This window comes from Cyphomyrmex costatus, unplaced genomic scaffold (assembly GCF_001594065.2).
Source record: "Cyphomyrmex costatus isolate MS0001 unplaced genomic scaffold, Ccosl1.0 scaffold123, whole genome shotgun sequence".
In the NCBI taxonomy this organism is placed as follows: Eukaryota; Metazoa; Arthropoda; class Insecta; order Hymenoptera; family Formicidae; genus Cyphomyrmex; species Cyphomyrmex costatus.
Genome location: NW_017275207.1, coordinates 1632637 through 1652519, shown reverse-complemented (window position 1 = coordinate 1652519; position 19883 = coordinate 1632637). Strand labels below are relative to the sequence as shown.

General features: G+C 31.2%; 2 protein-coding genes across 4 annotated transcripts; both read right to left on the bottom strand.

Annotated features, from left to right (window-relative positions):
• Positions 1-209: 209 nt before the first annotated feature.
• On the bottom strand, positions 210-1729 carry LOC108782259 (small proline-rich protein 2B). Of its 3 annotated transcripts, XM_018550487.1 has the most exons (4): positions 1572-1729; positions 1236-1376; positions 775-945; positions 210-467 (listed from the first exon to the last, which is right to left on the bottom strand). In XM_018550487.1, the coding sequence occupies exons 3-4, from the start codon at positions 931-933 to the stop codon at positions 243-245; spliced, it is 384 nt and encodes a 127-aa protein (XP_018405989.1). In that variant the 5' UTR covers positions 934-945; positions 1236-1376; positions 1572-1729; the 3' UTR covers positions 210-242. The 3 variants fall into 3 exon arrangements, with proteins under 3 accessions (XP_018405989.1, XP_018405991.1, XP_018405982.1); XM_018550489.1 differs by lacking the exon at positions 1236-1376; XM_018550480.1 differs by lacking the exons at positions 1236-1376; positions 1572-1729 and having other exon boundaries at positions 775-1000.
• A 2184-nt stretch (positions 1730-3913) lies between these two features.
• numb (NUMB endocytic adaptor protein) lies at positions 3914-12164 on the bottom strand. Its single transcript, XM_018548851.1, has 8 exons — positions 12012-12164; positions 11470-11541; positions 10834-11052; positions 9461-9647; positions 8540-8797; positions 7764-7949; positions 7146-7642; positions 3914-6632 (listed from the first exon to the last, which is right to left on the bottom strand). The coding sequence occupies exons 1-8, from the start codon at positions 12147-12149 to the stop codon at positions 6333-6335; spliced, it is 1857 nt and encodes a 618-aa protein (XP_018404353.1). The 5' UTR covers positions 12150-12164; the 3' UTR covers positions 3914-6332.
• Positions 12165-19883: the final 7719 nt, after the last annotated feature.

Genomic DNA, 19883 nt, shown 5'->3' with positions numbered 1-19883 from the left:
TTCTCGTGGGCAAAAACGTGAAAGATGAAAAAATTTTCTCCATTACCTACAATAATAAAAATTTTCATTTCTCGTGTTTCTGCTTCATGGAAAAGTTACACAATCACCTACCCAAATAGTAATAATAGAAAAAGCTGCTATATTAAATTACAGTTATAAGTTCGTTTTATTTTCAAAAAATTTAAACTTAAAACATTTATATATTCTCGATTCTGTATTACCAAATATGCTGTTAGGTGATCCTAACAGATATTGCTAGGACATTTTGGTAAATTAGACCAGTAGCAAGGATAGCAACTTGATCCTTTGTTTGTGTATCGAATGCAAAATCGAACACAGGAGGATGGAGGCAATATTTTTGGTGCTGACGGGCTACAATATGATTTTGAAGCTGTTTGTTGTGGACAAGGTCCAGCGATGCATATAGTAGGTGGTAATGGCGGTAGCTCTGGTCTTGGTCTACAAATCTATAAAAATAAATTCTGATATTGTAAAAAATAATATTATAATCTCTTTATGTATACTTATCTATAAACATATAATGTATTCTTCTTTATTCAAAGAAAGGCAAAATAATCATATTGTTATCATATTATAAAAATTGTAAAACAAAAGTTATTTTTGCGACAATCTTACTTTTCTTGCTGTACATTAATTAAATTCTATTTATTTAATATTTATCCTCAAATTTCATTTAAGGCAACTGTATGAATTATATAAACTATATCAAATTTACACTTTCATAATATCCTTAAAAATGAATGTTATTTATACCAATGGTGGACACGAAGGTGGGCAATGACAATATTTAGGAAGACTTGGTCCTGGGAACAAACAGCCATTGCTTGTACAACAAAATGGTTTGCGGTGATAACACGGTGGAGGCAATGTACTTAGTCGTTTCTTCTTTTTGTAACCAGTGGAGCAGGACATTCTTATTTTTGACTTGAAAAATTTAGATGTTACATTTCATGAAAATTTTTAAATATCTAATCTAATATTTCTGTCTAATCGATTAACAATCTTTTGTTTGAGAAAATCGATATGTTCCTTTTTATAATATACTCTGTGTAAAATTTACTTTTTTTTTTTAAATAATCTTAACATAACTTTAAAAATTGTCTGAAGTAAAATTTTTTATATTCTAAAATTAATTATACTAAAATATTTTATATCTTTCCTTTCGATCTTTTCTAGGCAATAATATTCTCATATAATTATTAATTGATGATTACGCATGATTATTTTGACATGTTAAAACTGGTTTTCCTGTACAGTCAAACCACTTGAGACAACAGCACGTTACTTTCTTTGACGGTTTTTCAGGAGTATGACAACGCGGAATAGCAGGGAAATAACAGGGAGAATAAGAAATTCTATAAAAAATAAATAAATATGAAAATCCATAAAATATTATAAATTCTTGTAATTATATATGTTATTTATAATTTTAGTCTACTTTTAAATATTATCTAAATGCACAAAGCAAAATTGTTAAAAATTTAATGTAGCTATCAATCTACTCGCTTAATGTAATGTAAAATATATAAGAATTATTTTATATAACATACCTGTCACAAGTATATGTCAACTGGAATTGAACAGCAGATTCATAGGGACGCGATGATACGTCAAATAAATATTTCGGACATGCATAATCATCACGATGTAATCTTGAAGAACATCGTGAAGGAACACTAGGTGGAAATTTTGCAAAGATGTCTTCAAGAGTCGACATGTTAATTTTAATCGTAATATGTTGCACTTTTCTACATTGTAATAATTTTTCGAAAAACAGATTAATTTTGATTGGGCAAATATCAAATGTCAAAATTAATTTATATTGTGTAGCTTGTGGTTTTGCATTATCATGAATTTGGCGAGATTGTGTATATATATAATAATATATATATATATAATATGATAAATTAATAATATCCCCCAATAATTTATTTTCAACGTAAAGAAAGACTTTAATTGAACATAGAAAATGTTGTCATATATAATTTTCTTATATGTATATATATCACCATCTATTAAAAACTATACTTAAAATATATAAATAGATTATATTAGTTTAGTTCTCTATATTTTAGTGTATTATAATGTAATATAATGCTATTAGTAATAATAACTGATATTATCAATTGCTTAACAAAGTGTACAATAAAAATGTAATCTTTTAATCTTTATGTTTTAATGGGAGGAATAACATTAAAAAATTAAAATGTCTTAAACATGAAGCATTAAATATTATAAATATTAATACTTGCATAAATGTGGAAAGAAAAAGGTCATCTTTTCTTCATCTCTTGTGTAATCAATACAAAGATAAACGTATGTCGAGGAAATGAGATTGACACTTCTCGTTAGAAAAGTGCACATTTTGTGAAAAAAAGGAAACAAAAGGCATGTTCATAATCACAACAGATATTATATAATAAACCGTATTTTTACAGTGGCAGATACATACAATGTAAAATGAACAAGGATACCTTTACGAAATATACACGCATTAAGTCGTATGTTGATCCAGGAATCGACCGGCGATACTATGTACAACACAACCACGTAAGCGTGCGCGATGTACCACCATCCAACTGGCAGGCAACGCGGTTGCACTTTTGAATTTGGCACGCGGTGCATCTATTCACCTATATCCTTGTCCCGGCGTCTCCCTCTTTCTCTAAGTACGTGTACCTATGTGTATATGTATATGTGTACGTATGCCACTGTTATCCGCTTGTCTAAATGCACTCGCCTTCAGTCAAACGAGACACCGGAACGTGCGTCTTGGCTGATCTCCTTGTTTCCCAGAAGTGGAAGGAAAAAGACGTCTAACATATTGAAACTCGTTGATTGTGTCGATTAAAAAGTTATAAAAAAGAATTCAATTTCCGAATAAATTATAGACGTCGTAGATGTAGAAATCAGCCAAGACGCCGCTATCGCTCCTCCTCGATCCTAGTCAAATGAACCGTATAAGTTAGCGTACACTGCGTACATCGACTAAGAAACGTAAAAGGAAAACAATAAGTACATAAACATGATAATATTACAACGAATCGTTATGTTGTATTATATATATGTACACGTTTTCTTCTCATACACTTCCTCGGGAAATGTACAGGGAAACAATTGGAGAAACGGAAGAAATGTCAGTCCGAAGAAAATAAAAAACAATAAAAGTTACAAAGACGAATAAAGGAGAAGACATCGACAACGTGCGTCGATTAGCAACGATCTCGCTAACAACGATCTACGTGTGTTAATATTTAAGTACATTGATTAAACGACATTTTTCATAAGTACCACAATAAGTACCTAAGCGATCGCTTCCTTATATGCTGCTTTACAATTATTCGTTTAATTTCCTTCGCTTAACTTTGTTCCTCCTTGTTACCTTTTGATTTTCGGGACGGACGGAAGGTGGCTCGAAAAACCAAGTCCATTTTTGCCGAACAACTCGCAATGACGACGGCGATTTTTCTTATCGTAAAAATCGTATCGTTCGATTTACAGTTAATCAATGATAATTTCTTTTAATCGATTATCCAATTTAGTCTCTTACAATCGAAGCAATAATATTTTAACACTTTATCTGTGTGGAAAAATAGTAATATATGCTTCGATATTTAACGTGACTAAATAAATTATTCGATGCGAGTTAACGACATCAAAAATCGCGCGATCAAAACGATGCTGCATAAATAAATTTATAGTATTGCGGAAATATTTATATATATTTACGTATTCATTTGTTAGAATTACTACGCGTGACAATCTACTACTCTTAAAAATTATCCAAGAATCGAGACCATCACCAAACATATAATTTATATAACTTATAATTTATAATTAATATTTAATTTATAATTTACAAGTGCATAAATGCATTTATAATTTACGGCTGCAGATCTCTCTTACATAATGCAAAATCGTAGCATCATTGTCTTCCCCACATATCGTTTATAAAATTATAAAATACTATTATATAGTACAATTCGATTATTCGCTTCGATTGAACTTGAAGAAGATTTTCTCTCGCCTCATTGCTGAGTCGCCGGCTTAATGAATGATACACGCTCTCTATAACTTCTTCATTCTTCTATACTGTCGCGTTACATTTTAAATAACTAATCTATATACAATGCATACACACACGCCTCAGTTATCCCTCATGTAATATCTCCCTTGGCCTTCCTCGACGTTTACCCTCGATCCGTTTCGAAAAACCGAAAGTGCAGCCATTAATTTGAAAGACAAAAAGCTGCGAGGCGCAATACTGATATCTCACGGGATATTATCAATTACTATACACGGGACTGAGGAAATTCTTTTACTAGCTACGATGTACATAGCTGAGCGCAATCAGATCGTAGATATGAACTCACACTCGAGGATCGGCTCGACAAGCGATTTTCGCAACTATAATTATTATTACAGAGCGGAAGCACCGTCTAAACTCTTGAGAAAAATTGTATTTCGCAAGCTTTATCCTCGTGCGAGAATTTCTATACGCTTTTCGTCATCTCTCTCCTCGGTCCTCATGATAAATGCGACACGATATCGTATGTATAATAGACAACGATAGTGTAAGACATATCTCCGCTAGTCTTTAACAGCTAATCTTAAGTAATTTACGGGGTGTTTTATTACCGGCTAATACGGGATGATAGAGTCTATGGTACCCGAACTCACGATCACTCATTCTGTGCTACCACGCGGTGCGATGACCTTGAGCAAGTTCCTCATGATACTTCGTAATCCGTTCGACCCTGTTCGCTTAAGTACTAGCCACTTCACATCAATATCACAGTCTCCTCGTGGATGTTAACCCCTACTGCATATCCTACGTTCGGTAGAACGTATCTATCCTTTTGAGCCGGGTGAGCTTGCCGGAAATGCAAGTCCCCTTCCTGTGGAAGGTACGATCACCTCACTTCGTGATTCAGGTCACGATTCGATCACGAAGTGATAACTACCCTATGTACTTTTCTTTTCTTTTCTTTTTGATGAAAAAAATAACAGTAAGGGTGCAGCGTAATCTTGAGTGCATACAATTTCGTTTTTCATGCAGAACGACGATAATCGCTCAGTTTGAGCCTAACTCTACTCAAGATAATTAGAATATTCAATTATAATATCGCGTGATAGACATTTAAGTGTAAGATATTATCTGTACTGTCGGGAACTCCGCTTATACGCGTACTTCGCGACATCTATTGCTTCTACTTAATCGGCTGACGAGATGTAGCCTGTTATTATCGGTGCGTGAAACTTTGTGTCCCGTGTCACGTCATCCGGGCGTCTGCTTATGCGTATATGCGTGTTTTATTTTTATTCTTATTGAGGTCGTTAAGGCTGTGCGCGTATATACTTACCTATCTATTAAGTATATTTTACGCTGATATTTGTGCTGGTTCAATTCGCTCCTATCGTCGTTGCTACTAAGCGCCAATTTGACAAGAATAATCTTTGCGCTTTTTCGGCCCAGTTTCTTGATGGATTTCACGGTAAACTTATATCTACTAAAATACAATTGAAAAGTTCCCAAACTAATGCTATCAGGTGAAAAACCATCGGTGTTACAAGAATGGAGTAGAGACCACAAATCTCATAAGTTAAATAAGCTTAATAAGCCATGTAGTATAATGCTGTAATTACTGAATATAGTATTGCTTGCGGTTCTATTCATAAATGTAGGTGCTGTGTGAGAGAGACACAAAATTGGAGTAAAATGTATAATACATCAAATTCTGCACGAAAACATCTCCAAAGTCCATCAAACATTCGATCGTTAAATTAATCTATTGATTCGTGAAGAGAACAATTGCTTAATTGTGGTTTTTTAAACGTTTTTAGGAGTTGTCCATGCAACTCACAAATTTTTTCTAATTTCCAAAGACTTGTGTAAGCATTTGATAGTTTTAACTTCACATAAAATTTACATGCGCGTTACTTCAGTTTTTCATTACCACTACCGTAGATAAACACTTAGATCGTCGAACAAAGGGCAAACATCATAGCGCTTAATAATTGCAACATCATACTACCAGCATATTGATTCATGAGATTTATTTCCACGTTCTGGAATATTCTTGTACTATCGTTCGTTTCCATCTTGCGGTATCAGTTCGAGAACTTTTTAATGACACTTTGCATACCGTTACTACCCATTCGGAAACTTGACGATGTTTATGATCGGGTCGAGGACACGTGGCTCACGTGTAGTATTTTCGATCGTGTGCAAGGTCGGAGCGCGGGCGAACGTGTAGCCGCTATGTGCTTGAGTGGAAATACTTGGCGACATTATTAATAAACTCCTGACGCTACAACTGCACTTGAAACGCCTGCGTCGCATTCGGCATAATAAAGGGATTCGTCGTGGTCGACTGTTGCATATTTCTGGAAGCAATTTCCGCCCATTCTACGTCGAAGGGATCAGAAGGTCCTCTGGAAGTCAGACTCATTGCAGCCGAGCCAAGCGAATGTGCCCTCGTATGAAGAGGAGGTGCTCGCCGAGGACTAACAGTTACTTGCTGTGGTGCCGATGATGGTACAGAGCCAGTTATACTACCCAACCATTGTTCTGGTTTCGGTAAACCAGCTGCTGTAGAAAGCGGTTGCACCTGTTAGATGGAGAAACTCGTGAAAGGATGGTTTAAGTCAATTGAAATTTACGTTATAATATAATCAAGAAGCTAATTTTTATATTGGCTAAAGAATAAAACGAGAAATTTTTAAAGATTAAAATTTAATGCATTAAATATCCATTTTAGAAAGCTTCCAAAATGTAAACGTTCTCAAAGATTATAATAATACTTTGTATTTCAATAAAATTTTTTTCTTTAATGATTTCTGTAAAGATTGTTCAAAGTTTATATATAAATAACTTTAATAAAAAATTTTTAATTTATATTTTAGATATATATGTATATATGTATATCTATACATATATATATATATATATACACTTAGAAAATATTTATTGGAAAATAATTTATATATAAACATAAGTAAATAAAAGTGTTTATATATTACATTTAATTCTTACTTAATCTTGTTAATATAAATTTAACACAACCAAAAAGTTTTGTTAAGATAAAAAAATTATCTTTGTATATAGTAAGTATTTAACTTACTAAAGCCGTCGGGATTCCGGTTGCCGATGAAACTTGAACAACATCAGTCGAGATTGGTACCGCCGGGGAAATAGACGCTATGCTGGTACTAGGAGAACTTGATTTTGGCGTTATCACGGAATTTATTGGGATCGGCGATCTGTTCACGGCCGGCGTAGACGTATTTCCTAAAGAGGACGTAGAAGCCGTGCTGAAAGCAGGACTTGCTGCCGATGGCGGCGTGCCGAAGGCGCCTACACTAGAGGAAACAGGTGCCGGTGTGCTCATAACGACCGGAGTGGGCGCGTTCGTCCTTGGAAGAACGGGACTCAAGTTGCTCGCCTTAAGGAGAGGCGTAAGCCTGTGATTCGACGCGAGAACAGGGGATGCAGACTCTTGCCAACTGGGCGTAACATGATTCAGATTATTGAGCTCTTCATTCTTGTCATTGTTATCGTTGTTATTGATATTGGGACCATTCTGCAGTTTCATCTCATCCAACGAGTTGCTACTCGTTACTAGAATAGGATAATGATTTATTTGTAAAAATTATAATATGTATGAAGATGTCGTCTACATAAGATTATTGAGATAGAGAATTAAATAAGTAACTCTCACAATTTTGTTGAAAAGTCATACCTGGAGGAGAGTTAGTAGTGGTACTGGTGAAAAGCTGTTTAGCTACGGAGCTCGCGGCAGATTGGGACGACGGCAATGGTCCAAAGTCATCGCTGCTCGAAAGTAGAGAAAGTCCTTGAGAAAGCTGCTGACACATTGCGGAAACGCTGTCGTGATCACCGGAAAATATTTCTGGTATTGGACTCACTGTGAATAAAACAGAAGATCACGTTTATCAATACATTTAAGGCATCTCTAATTTTGTGACATGGGTGCTAGGACGTATTCTACAAGAGGCATGCTACAGGACGCCTAAATGTATGTACATATGTTGAGTTATGTAATATAAAGTGAGAGTATGAAGAACGATGAACATACGATGTAAGTTGAATATTTTTCAAGCACAAACAATATAGATACACGAGGGGCGGTTTAAAATTACAAGGGTTCTAGCTACACGCTCGCAGTTTCGTGATACCAGTTTATGTTTGTTAATTGAATTATATGGTGAACCGTGTGCATGGAAAACGAGCATGATGTTCAAGGGTACATCGACAAGCAAGCAACAATAAAGAACAGAATAAGGAGTAATGACCTTCGTCATATCCTTCGAATTCTGTTGTAAGACAAAAAAGTATATTGTTATTTATCGATCAAATTGATTTAAATTAATAGTACATAATCAACGTAGTTGTGCGTATCATATGTTGTAGCGTATTCTCTCATTTATTAATACTTAATTTAATAAGATTGTAAATAAAATCGAAATGAGACATTTCAGAGCCGTGAACGCTCACCTGGGGGTTTCGAAGGTACAATATGCGAATGAGCTGAAGGCATTCGCGCCAGATCCGTTGGCTCAAGACTGTGACTACGTGTGCGTTCAAGAGTACTAGGAAGATCGTTGACTCGTAAACTAAGTTGCCTTTTAAATGGGGATGCTTGACTTAGCTGTGAAAAACCCCGGAAGGAACCTTGCCGCTCGAGCATAGATAAAGTAGCGTGCGGTCTCTCAATTGCAAAAGGATTATACACTTGCCTAACCGGAGGAATTTCTGAAACAAATATTTCACATTATAAATATTAAAATATAAATAAAAAATATATTGCTAATAAAGTAATGAGCAATATTTTTTATAATTTATAGAGATCATATAATATATTAAAAACGAATTAAATTTTATTTAAAACATTTGAAATATTGAAAATATGCTTAATTTTAATTCATTACATTATATACAGGTAATTATTCAAATTGTATAAACAGGCCATTATCGTCCTCTCAAAAGATTATTCACCGCCAATAAATCTATCCAAAACTTATTTCGTGAATTAAACGCTCCCACCTCTTCATCGTCTCGTTGAATGAAAGAGACAGAGAAAAAAAGGGTAGACGTTAGAGCAATCAAATCACTGAACGGAGCTCTAGCGTTTATTTTTATTGTTTCCTCTGTTTCATTCAATGAGACGGTGAAAGCGTTTATTCATGAACTAAGTTTTAGACAGTACTGAACTTCACACCTACAAAAAGTCCAGTACTTCATCGCTTTTAAAATGCATGGTACTATGACTGTTAAATCAGAAAACCATTAAGCATCAAAGAAAGAGAAGACTGGCCTACAGATTAAACTTTTCTTTTTTTTAATTCGTCTAACTATAACTTTATGCATATTGTAGTCAACACAACAGGTGGACGTTTAGAAATTTATGTAACCCACCTGCTGCACGATCACGCGCTTCTTGTAACCGCTCCGCGAGATTCGGTTGCCTAAAGCTGCCACTTCTCGTGAAGATGGAAGTCTTCGAATCGAAAGTCATTGTAACTCCGCATTCTTTGTCTCGCCGTTGCTTCCTCTCCAGGCATGCAGCAAAGGCACAGCCTACTGCATGACTCAATCTTTCTCCCTTGATGATAAAGAACAACTTCATTAAGAGATATGCCCTCATATTATCCTTATATAAGAGTCTTTTAAAAATTAATATATTATTTATATTTTTAAACAAACCATTAAAGTAAACCAAGATTAAAAATGTGCACTTTATATTGTAAACAGAAGATATATATATATTGAATTTTGCATATATATATATATATATAATATATAAAAATTTCAATAGCAATATATAACAACATCCTAGCAAATAAATTGATAATTTAGTTGTTGCCGGGTTGACATTAAGCTGACTCAGAGTTGATGACAAGTACGGTGTGCTATTTGTAACAGCAATAAACTCGTATTTTGCTAGTAAAGCATGCATATTAACCAGACAAATTGACAGTAAAAACCGAAAATAAAACTTTAGTCGGTTTTGGTTTTGATCGGTTATTGCCGTCAAATTGCTGTCAGGTTGTCAGTAGGCTTTACGGGGTTTTACCAACAATATATTCACACACATTGCATCAGCAGATTGTATAACTGCTACTAATTTGCTAACATTATTAAGTATATTATAGAATTTGCGTTAAATTTGGTGCTTTTTTGTCGATATTTGTAACAAGCATTTGATAAAATTTGTTTTTAATAGACTTGGTTGACTGGGATAGAACACGCATTACAATTTTACAAAATTTCCAATTACACAGAATGCTACATTTACGTCTTAATTATCATACTATCTGATGCTATATTCGCATTAATTAGATCATAAGAAAAGTACTCTCATTATCCATGTAAAAGTCCTTTAAAAACTAGTATGTTATTTATATTTTTAAGCAAAAACTGAAACTAAAATATACATATTACATTAAAAACAGCAAGATTTCCAATAACCCAAATAGTAATTATCAATAAATCTATTAGCAATTAGAGACTTATATATATATATATATATATATATATATATATAAAATATATTATAAAATTAAAATATATTATAATACATCTCAATTTAACTTATTTACATATTGGGTTATCATATATATACATATGTATATATGTATATACATTGTGTTATCACCACCATACCGTCTGATGCTGCATATATTTGCAATTCGACTCAATGAATACCCCTTATCGACAGAGTACAGCATCCCTTATGTATATTGGGGATAATTTTCTATTCGAATGGAATGAAATGGCATCTAACTTACCGATTCCTTTAATGCTAAAAATCCGTGGCACATCCACCGCCTTGTCGTACCATCCCTGCAAATGTAACTGAATCCCTTCTCATGATTCCTATCCGGCGCACAAAACGACACCTTTTCGATTGTTTGATCGACAATTAACCCTTTTGTTTCGTCCTCGACAACACGCAATCCGTCACCAGATACGTGAAGTACTGCTCGTACTGGTCTTCTTCTTGAGTTCTGAAAGTTTAGTCACGAATTATCTAGGCCGTCCAAAGTTGCCCTTTGACCTTTACATTGATTTATTTTCAGGTCGCTTTAGTGTCAATGTCGACTCTTTATATGTAAGCCATGCTAAATATAGTCGAGGCGAAAGACTCGGAGAATGTGACATGCTTGGCTTTCGCAAGGCTTATAAAACTTTCTACAGAGCTTCTTGAATATTTGAAAAGTACCTTATGAAAGAACGGTCCAGTTAATTTTAGAAATCATTTATTCTTATATACACAAAAAATAAACTGAATGAACAAAATATATGACCAATGACTATATGCTCGCGTGACGTAGATGGATATAGTTATAAAAGTTAATACTTTTAACTGATCTATAAACAAGTAATATTAACTCCAACAAAATTATTTTGTATAAAATACTTACACGGAGAACTTTAAGGGCTTCTTCGCAAACCTGCATACCCCTCGATTCAAAGACTTCTACACATCCTAGATACTGTCAAAAAATCAATTACATTATTCATCTATTAGTAAAGTATTTTATAGATAAAAATTGATTTTTATAAGGTCTTTGTATAGGAGAATTAACGTTTAATAATTAATACAGCAAATTAATATAAACTATAAAAATACTACTATAATTATACATTCTTGAAACAGAATTATTGAAAAAATGTAATTATTTTAAACAATATTATAAGTAATTCTACGTAAATAATAATTTCTAATAATATTAGCCTGAGAATTAATTAATTAAAGATTTATATACAATTGTCCCTAAAGCAGAAAAATCATGTTAAATAACTAAAATAACGTCAATCATGACGCTAATTAAATAAAACTAATTAATTCTTAGCTCTCATCTTAATAAATTCTTTTATTTCAATAAATTATTAATAATTCTGATACATCTGGTTAAAGATAGTATAATTGATGTACACACTTGGTATCTTTATTAATTTTTACCTTAACGTGAAAAGCACATGTAGCTGAACGCACTGCACTTTCATCCGCTTGCCATTGGTGAGGTTTACTAGACTCGGGCACATGAGGGTCTTTCCGCCGCCGGAAACTATCCCGGAAGCTTCGTCGAAGCCGATCCATTCTTTTTCCCGGCGACCTCTCGCGCTTCTGTAAAAAAAAATAGCGAAACATAAAAACACGTTTTATTTCCTACAATTTGAACAATAGGTCAAACGGTATTAAATGAAGAACTTTCCCTTAGCTATGACAAAAAATGAATTGCCCATGACAAATAAATTTAGAATTGTCAGATGCTAATTTTTATATAATATAAAAATTGTTCGATTGCATAAAATTATCTAATATGCAAAGATATAAACAAGATATTAACTCAATATATAAAACATTAATAATATATTTATTATAAAAACAAAAACTAACATATAATATATATGTATACATATATATGTAGTACAATATTTGAACATCATATAGAAAATATCCAGAATAATTTGACCTCATAAATATTCCCAGTAAACACTAATTAACAGTAATATAATATTATATAATAATTTCCCACTTAACAATATAAATGCAATGCAGCACTTATATTGTTGAATAGAAAATTATATCATTGATATTATATTACTGTTAATTAATATTTACTACGATTTTAATACATAACCATTTATCAAAAAAATTGACAAAATATATTTCTTAAATTTTGTAAGTTTTAAGTCGTGTGATAAATGCAGTGTTATATAAAAATGTTCTTTAAAAAAAATTAAGTAATGTATTACGATATTACATTAAAAAATTTAAATAAATTTTAATTTGAATACAGATGTTAATAATGTTGCTGAGATTACATTTCACCTGCTCATTGTCCAAATTGTAAGCAATTAATAAAGGTCAAGTCACTAGGGAAATCTCGAAATTAGATCAGAGCAACAAACATGGTGTCCACAAGGAACGACGTCTCTGTTAGTTGAAATTATCTTTTGATAAAATTCAACATTCGACAATGTAATCAGTCAAAGCAAAAGCCGCGAGCAAATTCTCAAGGGATGCGTCCAGGATCCACCCGATGAATCGTTAAGAGTGGAGCTTGAGAAAATGTCCAAAACGGCCACTGTCTGGCAACCGTTGCGCCGAATCGCCAACTTGGCAAAGCCCTGTGATCGAATCTTGAGACCCGTTCCCAAAGAATCCTTTATATCGGAACCCTCCTTTATATCGGGTCTCCCCTAACACCGACCGCGGATCTACCCTTCGAATTGGCGACACCCCTAAGTCGACGGATTGCGAACGGAGACACGTTAAGACCTTTCTCGTTGATGTTCTACGTTTTTTCCCTTCGTCATCGACATCTCCCATGCTTTTCGTTTCTTTATCATAACTTTGCAAGGTTAATTGGACAATGTTATGTCACCTAATCAGAAATATCATTACACAGATTTTTATATTATTAAAAATAAAACTTAAATTAATCGATTAAAAACTCGTGTTCTGTTTATATTAATATCATATGATGTCAGGAGACACTACCGCGTCTTCTGACATGTTCAAAAACTGAAGTAATACTCATCTTTCAATTTTTCTAATCAAATTTTTTAAAATCATCTAGATATATTACAATAATTTGATTTTTCCCTTCTTCCCTTTTTTCTGTAAAAATATAGTGAACTTACATATTTCTGTAAATTATTGCTGTATCAAATTAACACATGGTACATATGTACGTAAGCATTTCCACGAGTTTCTGTTCTAGAGAGTTCGTAGACTGACGATGATTAATGATTGGCTTAATTATCTGCTTGTGAAAGATACACTGCGCAATAATAGGTATTTACTGCAGTATACAGAATATATTAATATTATTCATTTTCTCTCAGGATTAAATAACTTTACCAATTTTAAAGTAAATTTTCATTAGCAAAAACTGAATAAGAATCTTTATTTATCACAATTATCTCATTTCAACATTACATTTTTTTTAATTCTCAAAATAGGTACATATTAAAAATAAATAAAAATAAAGATTAACAAAAACAGAATTTAAATAACTACTTTTTAAAATTTTAAAATTTATACATCTTAAATATTAAGTACATAATATTAGAATTCTGTATTACGTGGTATATAAATTCACACATTATAATAAGCATAGTAATCTAGCTTTGACCGTAGATGGCTTAGTAAATCGTAAATTATTACGGTTTCCTTATTCTTGTTGTTTAAGTACATAATATTAAGTGTTTTATGAAGTGTTAATAGAAGAAATTCTAAACTTTTGAATTTTTAAAATTAATTGTAAGAAGAAATATATTTATATGAAATTCTTCAGTGTACTCTGCATTTGTGATATCACTCGCACGTGTTTTGCACAACTGGTCATATAGATAGAATTCGGATGACATCATACATTAGATGACAAGCACATGTATTCTAAGTTTGCGATGGATGTCCAGATATTTATTCGATACAGTTAGACGGGTGTTACTCATTAGAATGTAATTATTCTATCGAATTATTGTAGTTCACGAACTGAGCTGATAAATCGTGAGACTAAACACGAGTAATAAACTTATATAAGCACACATAGATACATAACATATTATAATTTTCGCGTTACTATCCTATTTAAAAACAATCATAAAAAATCGAGAAGTACTTAAGCCAATAAATTTAAAATCGTTATTAAATATATGTATCGTATGCGAATCTTGCACATGATGAATTTATTATTTAATATTATATTATGTGAGATAAATTTTTGAAAAGTTTCTGAAATCTTACGTAAAGCTTCAATGATAGCTTAAAAAAACCACTATCTTATCTCACCCTCGAAATATATGAGGGCGCGGTTTAACTCTATTTTATACGTCGCTCCAGATAATGAATATCAGTAAGAAGATCTAAATATGTCCCTTACGACCGCATCCCCTAAATAACTCCTGGATATGACATGGGAACAGTTATTAAAGAAGACGCATACATTTTGGATTTGTTCCATTTAAATTTCTATAGTTAAGTAACAAAATACACCTTATTTGTATCGGCATTTTAAAAATATATAATGACGTGGTGTTTTTTAACAAATACAAGATAATTTTTATTTAACTAACTCAGACGATAAGTAATTTAAAAAAAATAGTTTTAGTACTTAAATACAATATTACATCCAAAATTATCATCTCGATAAGTGTAATAAACAAAAAGCAGTAACAAATAAAAGGTTCTTAAGATATTTAAATTATTACAAACATTTTAAGATATTTAAATTGCTTCTTTCCACATACCTACATATAGAAAAACAATTTCTTTGAATTTAATAAATTTTATTATATCCAAATAAATTTGATATTTCAAATGGTCCAAACAAATCAATGTTCGAATCAATAAGAACAATTATTTAAATTTGAAATAATATAGGGGGCAGTTGCCAAATAAATATCATCTATTTTTTATTATAATTTCGATTTGGCATTGTTTTGTCAGCAAATAAACGTTTGAAATTGTAGTTTAAAGTTAATTAATTTCGAACGCTTATTTTACATGGTTAATTTTTTACTAATAACAAATTTTAATTTGTTGTAAAAAAATATTATGATTTATAGGCGATCAGTATGCATTCGGCAACTCTTTCCTATAGCCTTGTCTAAAATACCTTATTTATTATTAAATAGACAATGTTTACCTTCGGTATTCGTACGACCAATTTGTACTGTAAGTACATAATTGATATAGCACATACTACTCGTTTAATCTTGTTGTTAAATGTATAAACCGTTGTTTCTGTAATTTTGGCTAATAAAAAATGTTGTTCCAAGAAAGCATTTGTATGTAACAATCTCTATTAATATATTTTGCCATTTTCAAATAAATAATTTATTTTATTCTATGTACTCATTGTATAACCAAATAATATATTATTTTATTAAAAGATATTATTTCAAATAATAACGTTATTTCTGACAAACAATAGATATTTCTCGAATGAACCAATAAAAAGTTTTATTCATACAAATAATGTTTCATACAAGTATATGTCGTTTCAATAAAACAAATTTTGTCAAGTAGGAATACTAAATCCAAAAAGAAATCTTTTTTCTGTGTATCATATACCTAAATGATTTGGTGAATTATATGTATAAACTTTGAATAAAGTTTAGAGTTATTTTTTATTGTACAAAATAACAAAAGTGATTATACATCGATTGACTGTAAATAGAAAACAAGTCGAAACAGTATTTAACACGCAACGAAAGACATATGGTATGTAATAACTATCATTTTAGAATCAAGACCAGACATACACAAGACATCTTCGATAAAGGATATGATTTGCTCGTAAAAGTTACTTTCACCTCGGAGTCTGCATATCACAATCATGTAAGTCTCCATCGGGTAATCAAAACAGAAATGAAAAGGATTGTGTGTGTGTGAATATGTGTGTAGGATAAGATACACTTGAAACAAATTTAATCATACACACACACACACACACACAGAAAGAAGAAAAATCTATATAAATATTTTATATGTATATACAGTAAATTCGGAATTTATAATGTCAAAGTGCGTAATATTGTATTTAACAAAAATTATACAATAAAATATATAAATATACAACCACAGTAAGAAACAATTTTATTACATTTCTATAATAAAATTTACTAAAGTACAGTTATTTCAATATTTTGATGCAAATTATACGAAAGAATTGTTAAGAATTTAGATAAAAAATTAATGCTTTATAATAAGCTTTAATAAAGTTATTATCATCATGGTTATTAAATCGAGAGCACTATCACGTCAAGAGAGACTAACGAAGGTACGATAAAGCGCAGTCCATCAAGGACATCGGTAGATTTTAGATTGCATGTCACGTGTCTCCCATGAAGGACCATCGAGGGAACAGATCGGCATTATCATGCACGAGTAGCTGCATCCCAGGTTTTTTTTCCGAAGCAACACTTCTCCGTGGAAGCGATCACATCTGGGATCTCGTACTCAATTAGAATAATATCACCCAATGAAAATAATCAAACCCCCATGCAACGAAGCGATACCATGCAGCCATCGCACGATAAACTAGTAATAGCTATAACGTGCGAAAGCAAACGCTCTCAACGTAATCGGTTTAGCGAGACTGTTTACTTAGAACGGTAACAGGCTTATCGAGATGCGCTAGGTATAGTAAAACGACTGCATGCTCTACGCACCATACCGTTTTATTCATCACTTCAACGTCATCTGTCATGCGAGAGTTGTCTATCGCGTCTTTAGCAAGCGAGTACCGATCAAGAGGCATGATCATGTCGAGCGAACAATACCACCATCTAGCACCGTACTAAACGGCTTTGATCGACCAAATTAGTCTGCGGCGTTGTAACGCTTTGCAGAGATTTAATTTAACTGTGACGACGCATTTGAATGCACGCATAACTGCTTTTTAATTGGCATGATGGGGAACGTGGCGTTATACTACAACGTAATGATTTGTTGCCTTCTCAATATGATGATTGCGACATAGTAATTTAACAATTTGCCAAATTTATACTCTAATAAACTCGTATAAACATGGGAAGTAGGGGAAATATTACTAATAAAATAAGAAATTTATTTAGATTCGCATATTTAAATAAATGCTATAAGAATGAAAATAATATTTTGGATCAATAATACAACTTCTTCTACAATGTTTTCAAAATCGCTAAAATATTCTTCAATGATATACTGAAAAAAGAATTATTTATTTGACTAAATTAATTTAATTGGTCTTTATTTCTGTAATTGGAGAACGTATGTATTTAAGTGAAAAAACTAACTTAATTAATTTAGTCAATTAAATAATTTTATTCTCAATATACATATATTTGTAAATATAATTGTTAAAAGTAAATAATATTTTTGTTCAATAGATAATAGACATAGACATAGATAATAGAAATAGATAATAGACATTTCTTTATTCTGCTTACTTTTAAGAGTTATTTGAAGTTTTATACTTAACATTTTTATCACCTCTTTCTCTGTGTATTCTCTAATTTAAACACTACGGAGCTCTATTATTATGTCATAATTTATTTGTGACGTAGAATAGGTTATGCTAGTCCGAATAATATAATATGCATTTATAGCATAATAGAATAAATTATATAACTATAATCAATTATTCACTGAACAATGCTAAAATTATTCAATATGAGCTAAATTATTTATTCTGTATGCAAAATCATAATTATTATATGACACAAATGTGTGCACCATTCAATTACTCGTTCATTAATATTACAATATTAAAAGTAAAGATATTACACAAAAAAAAAGATATTCGTCTTCTACGTAAAGTACTTACACGGGATAACGTTATACATGTATTGATCGCGTTCCTTTTTTTATTACAACGTGGATATACATCTCCAACGATCAGGGAAAGATTATAAATATTCCGCGCAAACATAGTAGTCAGGTACCACCATGCACAAACTAAAACTGTGTAAAACGATATTCAATTCCAAAATCGATAAGTAAATTCATTACAATAGAATGTAATAATAAGTAATCATTACAATCGAAACAATTAATTTTTTGATGGTACATGAAATTAGTTTAAACATCACATAGAGATTACATCGATTAATTCCGAATCAGTCGTGTTATTCAACGTATGATATCGAGAAAATCAATATCATAATCAATGCGTATATCCACTTTCGTATATTAGCTATATTAGGACAACTGATTTGAAATTAGTATATACATAATAAAAATGATCTAATATAATTACTAAAATACTACTTAATTACTAAAAACTATTAAAATTAATTCTGAATTTTATAATAATAAATTTAGTATTATAATATACATATAAATATAATGTATACGTATATATATTTAGTACTTATGTATATGATATATAAATCATAAATATATATACAAAAACATTAAAATAATTAATTTTTTTAAAATGTTTCATTTTACATCATCAAGTCAATTTACAAAAAAATAAGAATAATACTTTTTTTATTAAATGCACAATATTACATTGTACAAACAAATTAATTTACATAAAATCACATAACATATTTTAAATATTAAAACATAATACATATACATTTTTAATATTAATTTTCTATCATGTAATATACTACTTCATTATCTTATCCTTTAGTTATTTTATATATAAATTTGTTTATATATATAATATAAAATCAGTTGATTAATAACATTTCAATGATTTATAAGAATATAATGTTATGAGGTAAATGCAAGGATAATAATGTTCTTCGTAGAAAGACATGACGTCAATATAAGAAACTGAGTGAATCACCATCTGAACTTCTCTGATATACTTTCCTTATATTTCGTGAGAATACAGCTTTCTTTTCTTTTGAACATCGTATCAGTAAATAGAATGATGACTAAAAGTATAAGAATTTGAAAGATCCGTGAAATTTATAAAGTTTATATATAGCTATCTTTTTGTTAGAGCATTACCACTTTATTTTATTAATTATTTACTAATGAGATTCATCTAAGTTAACATTTTACATGTAAAGAATTAAAAACACAAGCAAAATAACTAAAAAAACTGAAAGGAAAAATTATTTATGTTTGTGTTATATATGGCACGATTGTGAAGATAAGAGATTAAAACAGGAAAGAGTTAAAACAGGAAAGCGTAGGTATAATTTACAACTATACCAACAAGATTATTGATTATATCGTATAATATACTGACACAGGCCACTTTTAATAGAAGGCTGTCTGTGACGTACTATTTTTAAAGATGGCAGAACAAAAACGTGGATATATATATTTAAACAAAGACTTTGTCTCAATACATACTTAAAAAAAAAATGTTAT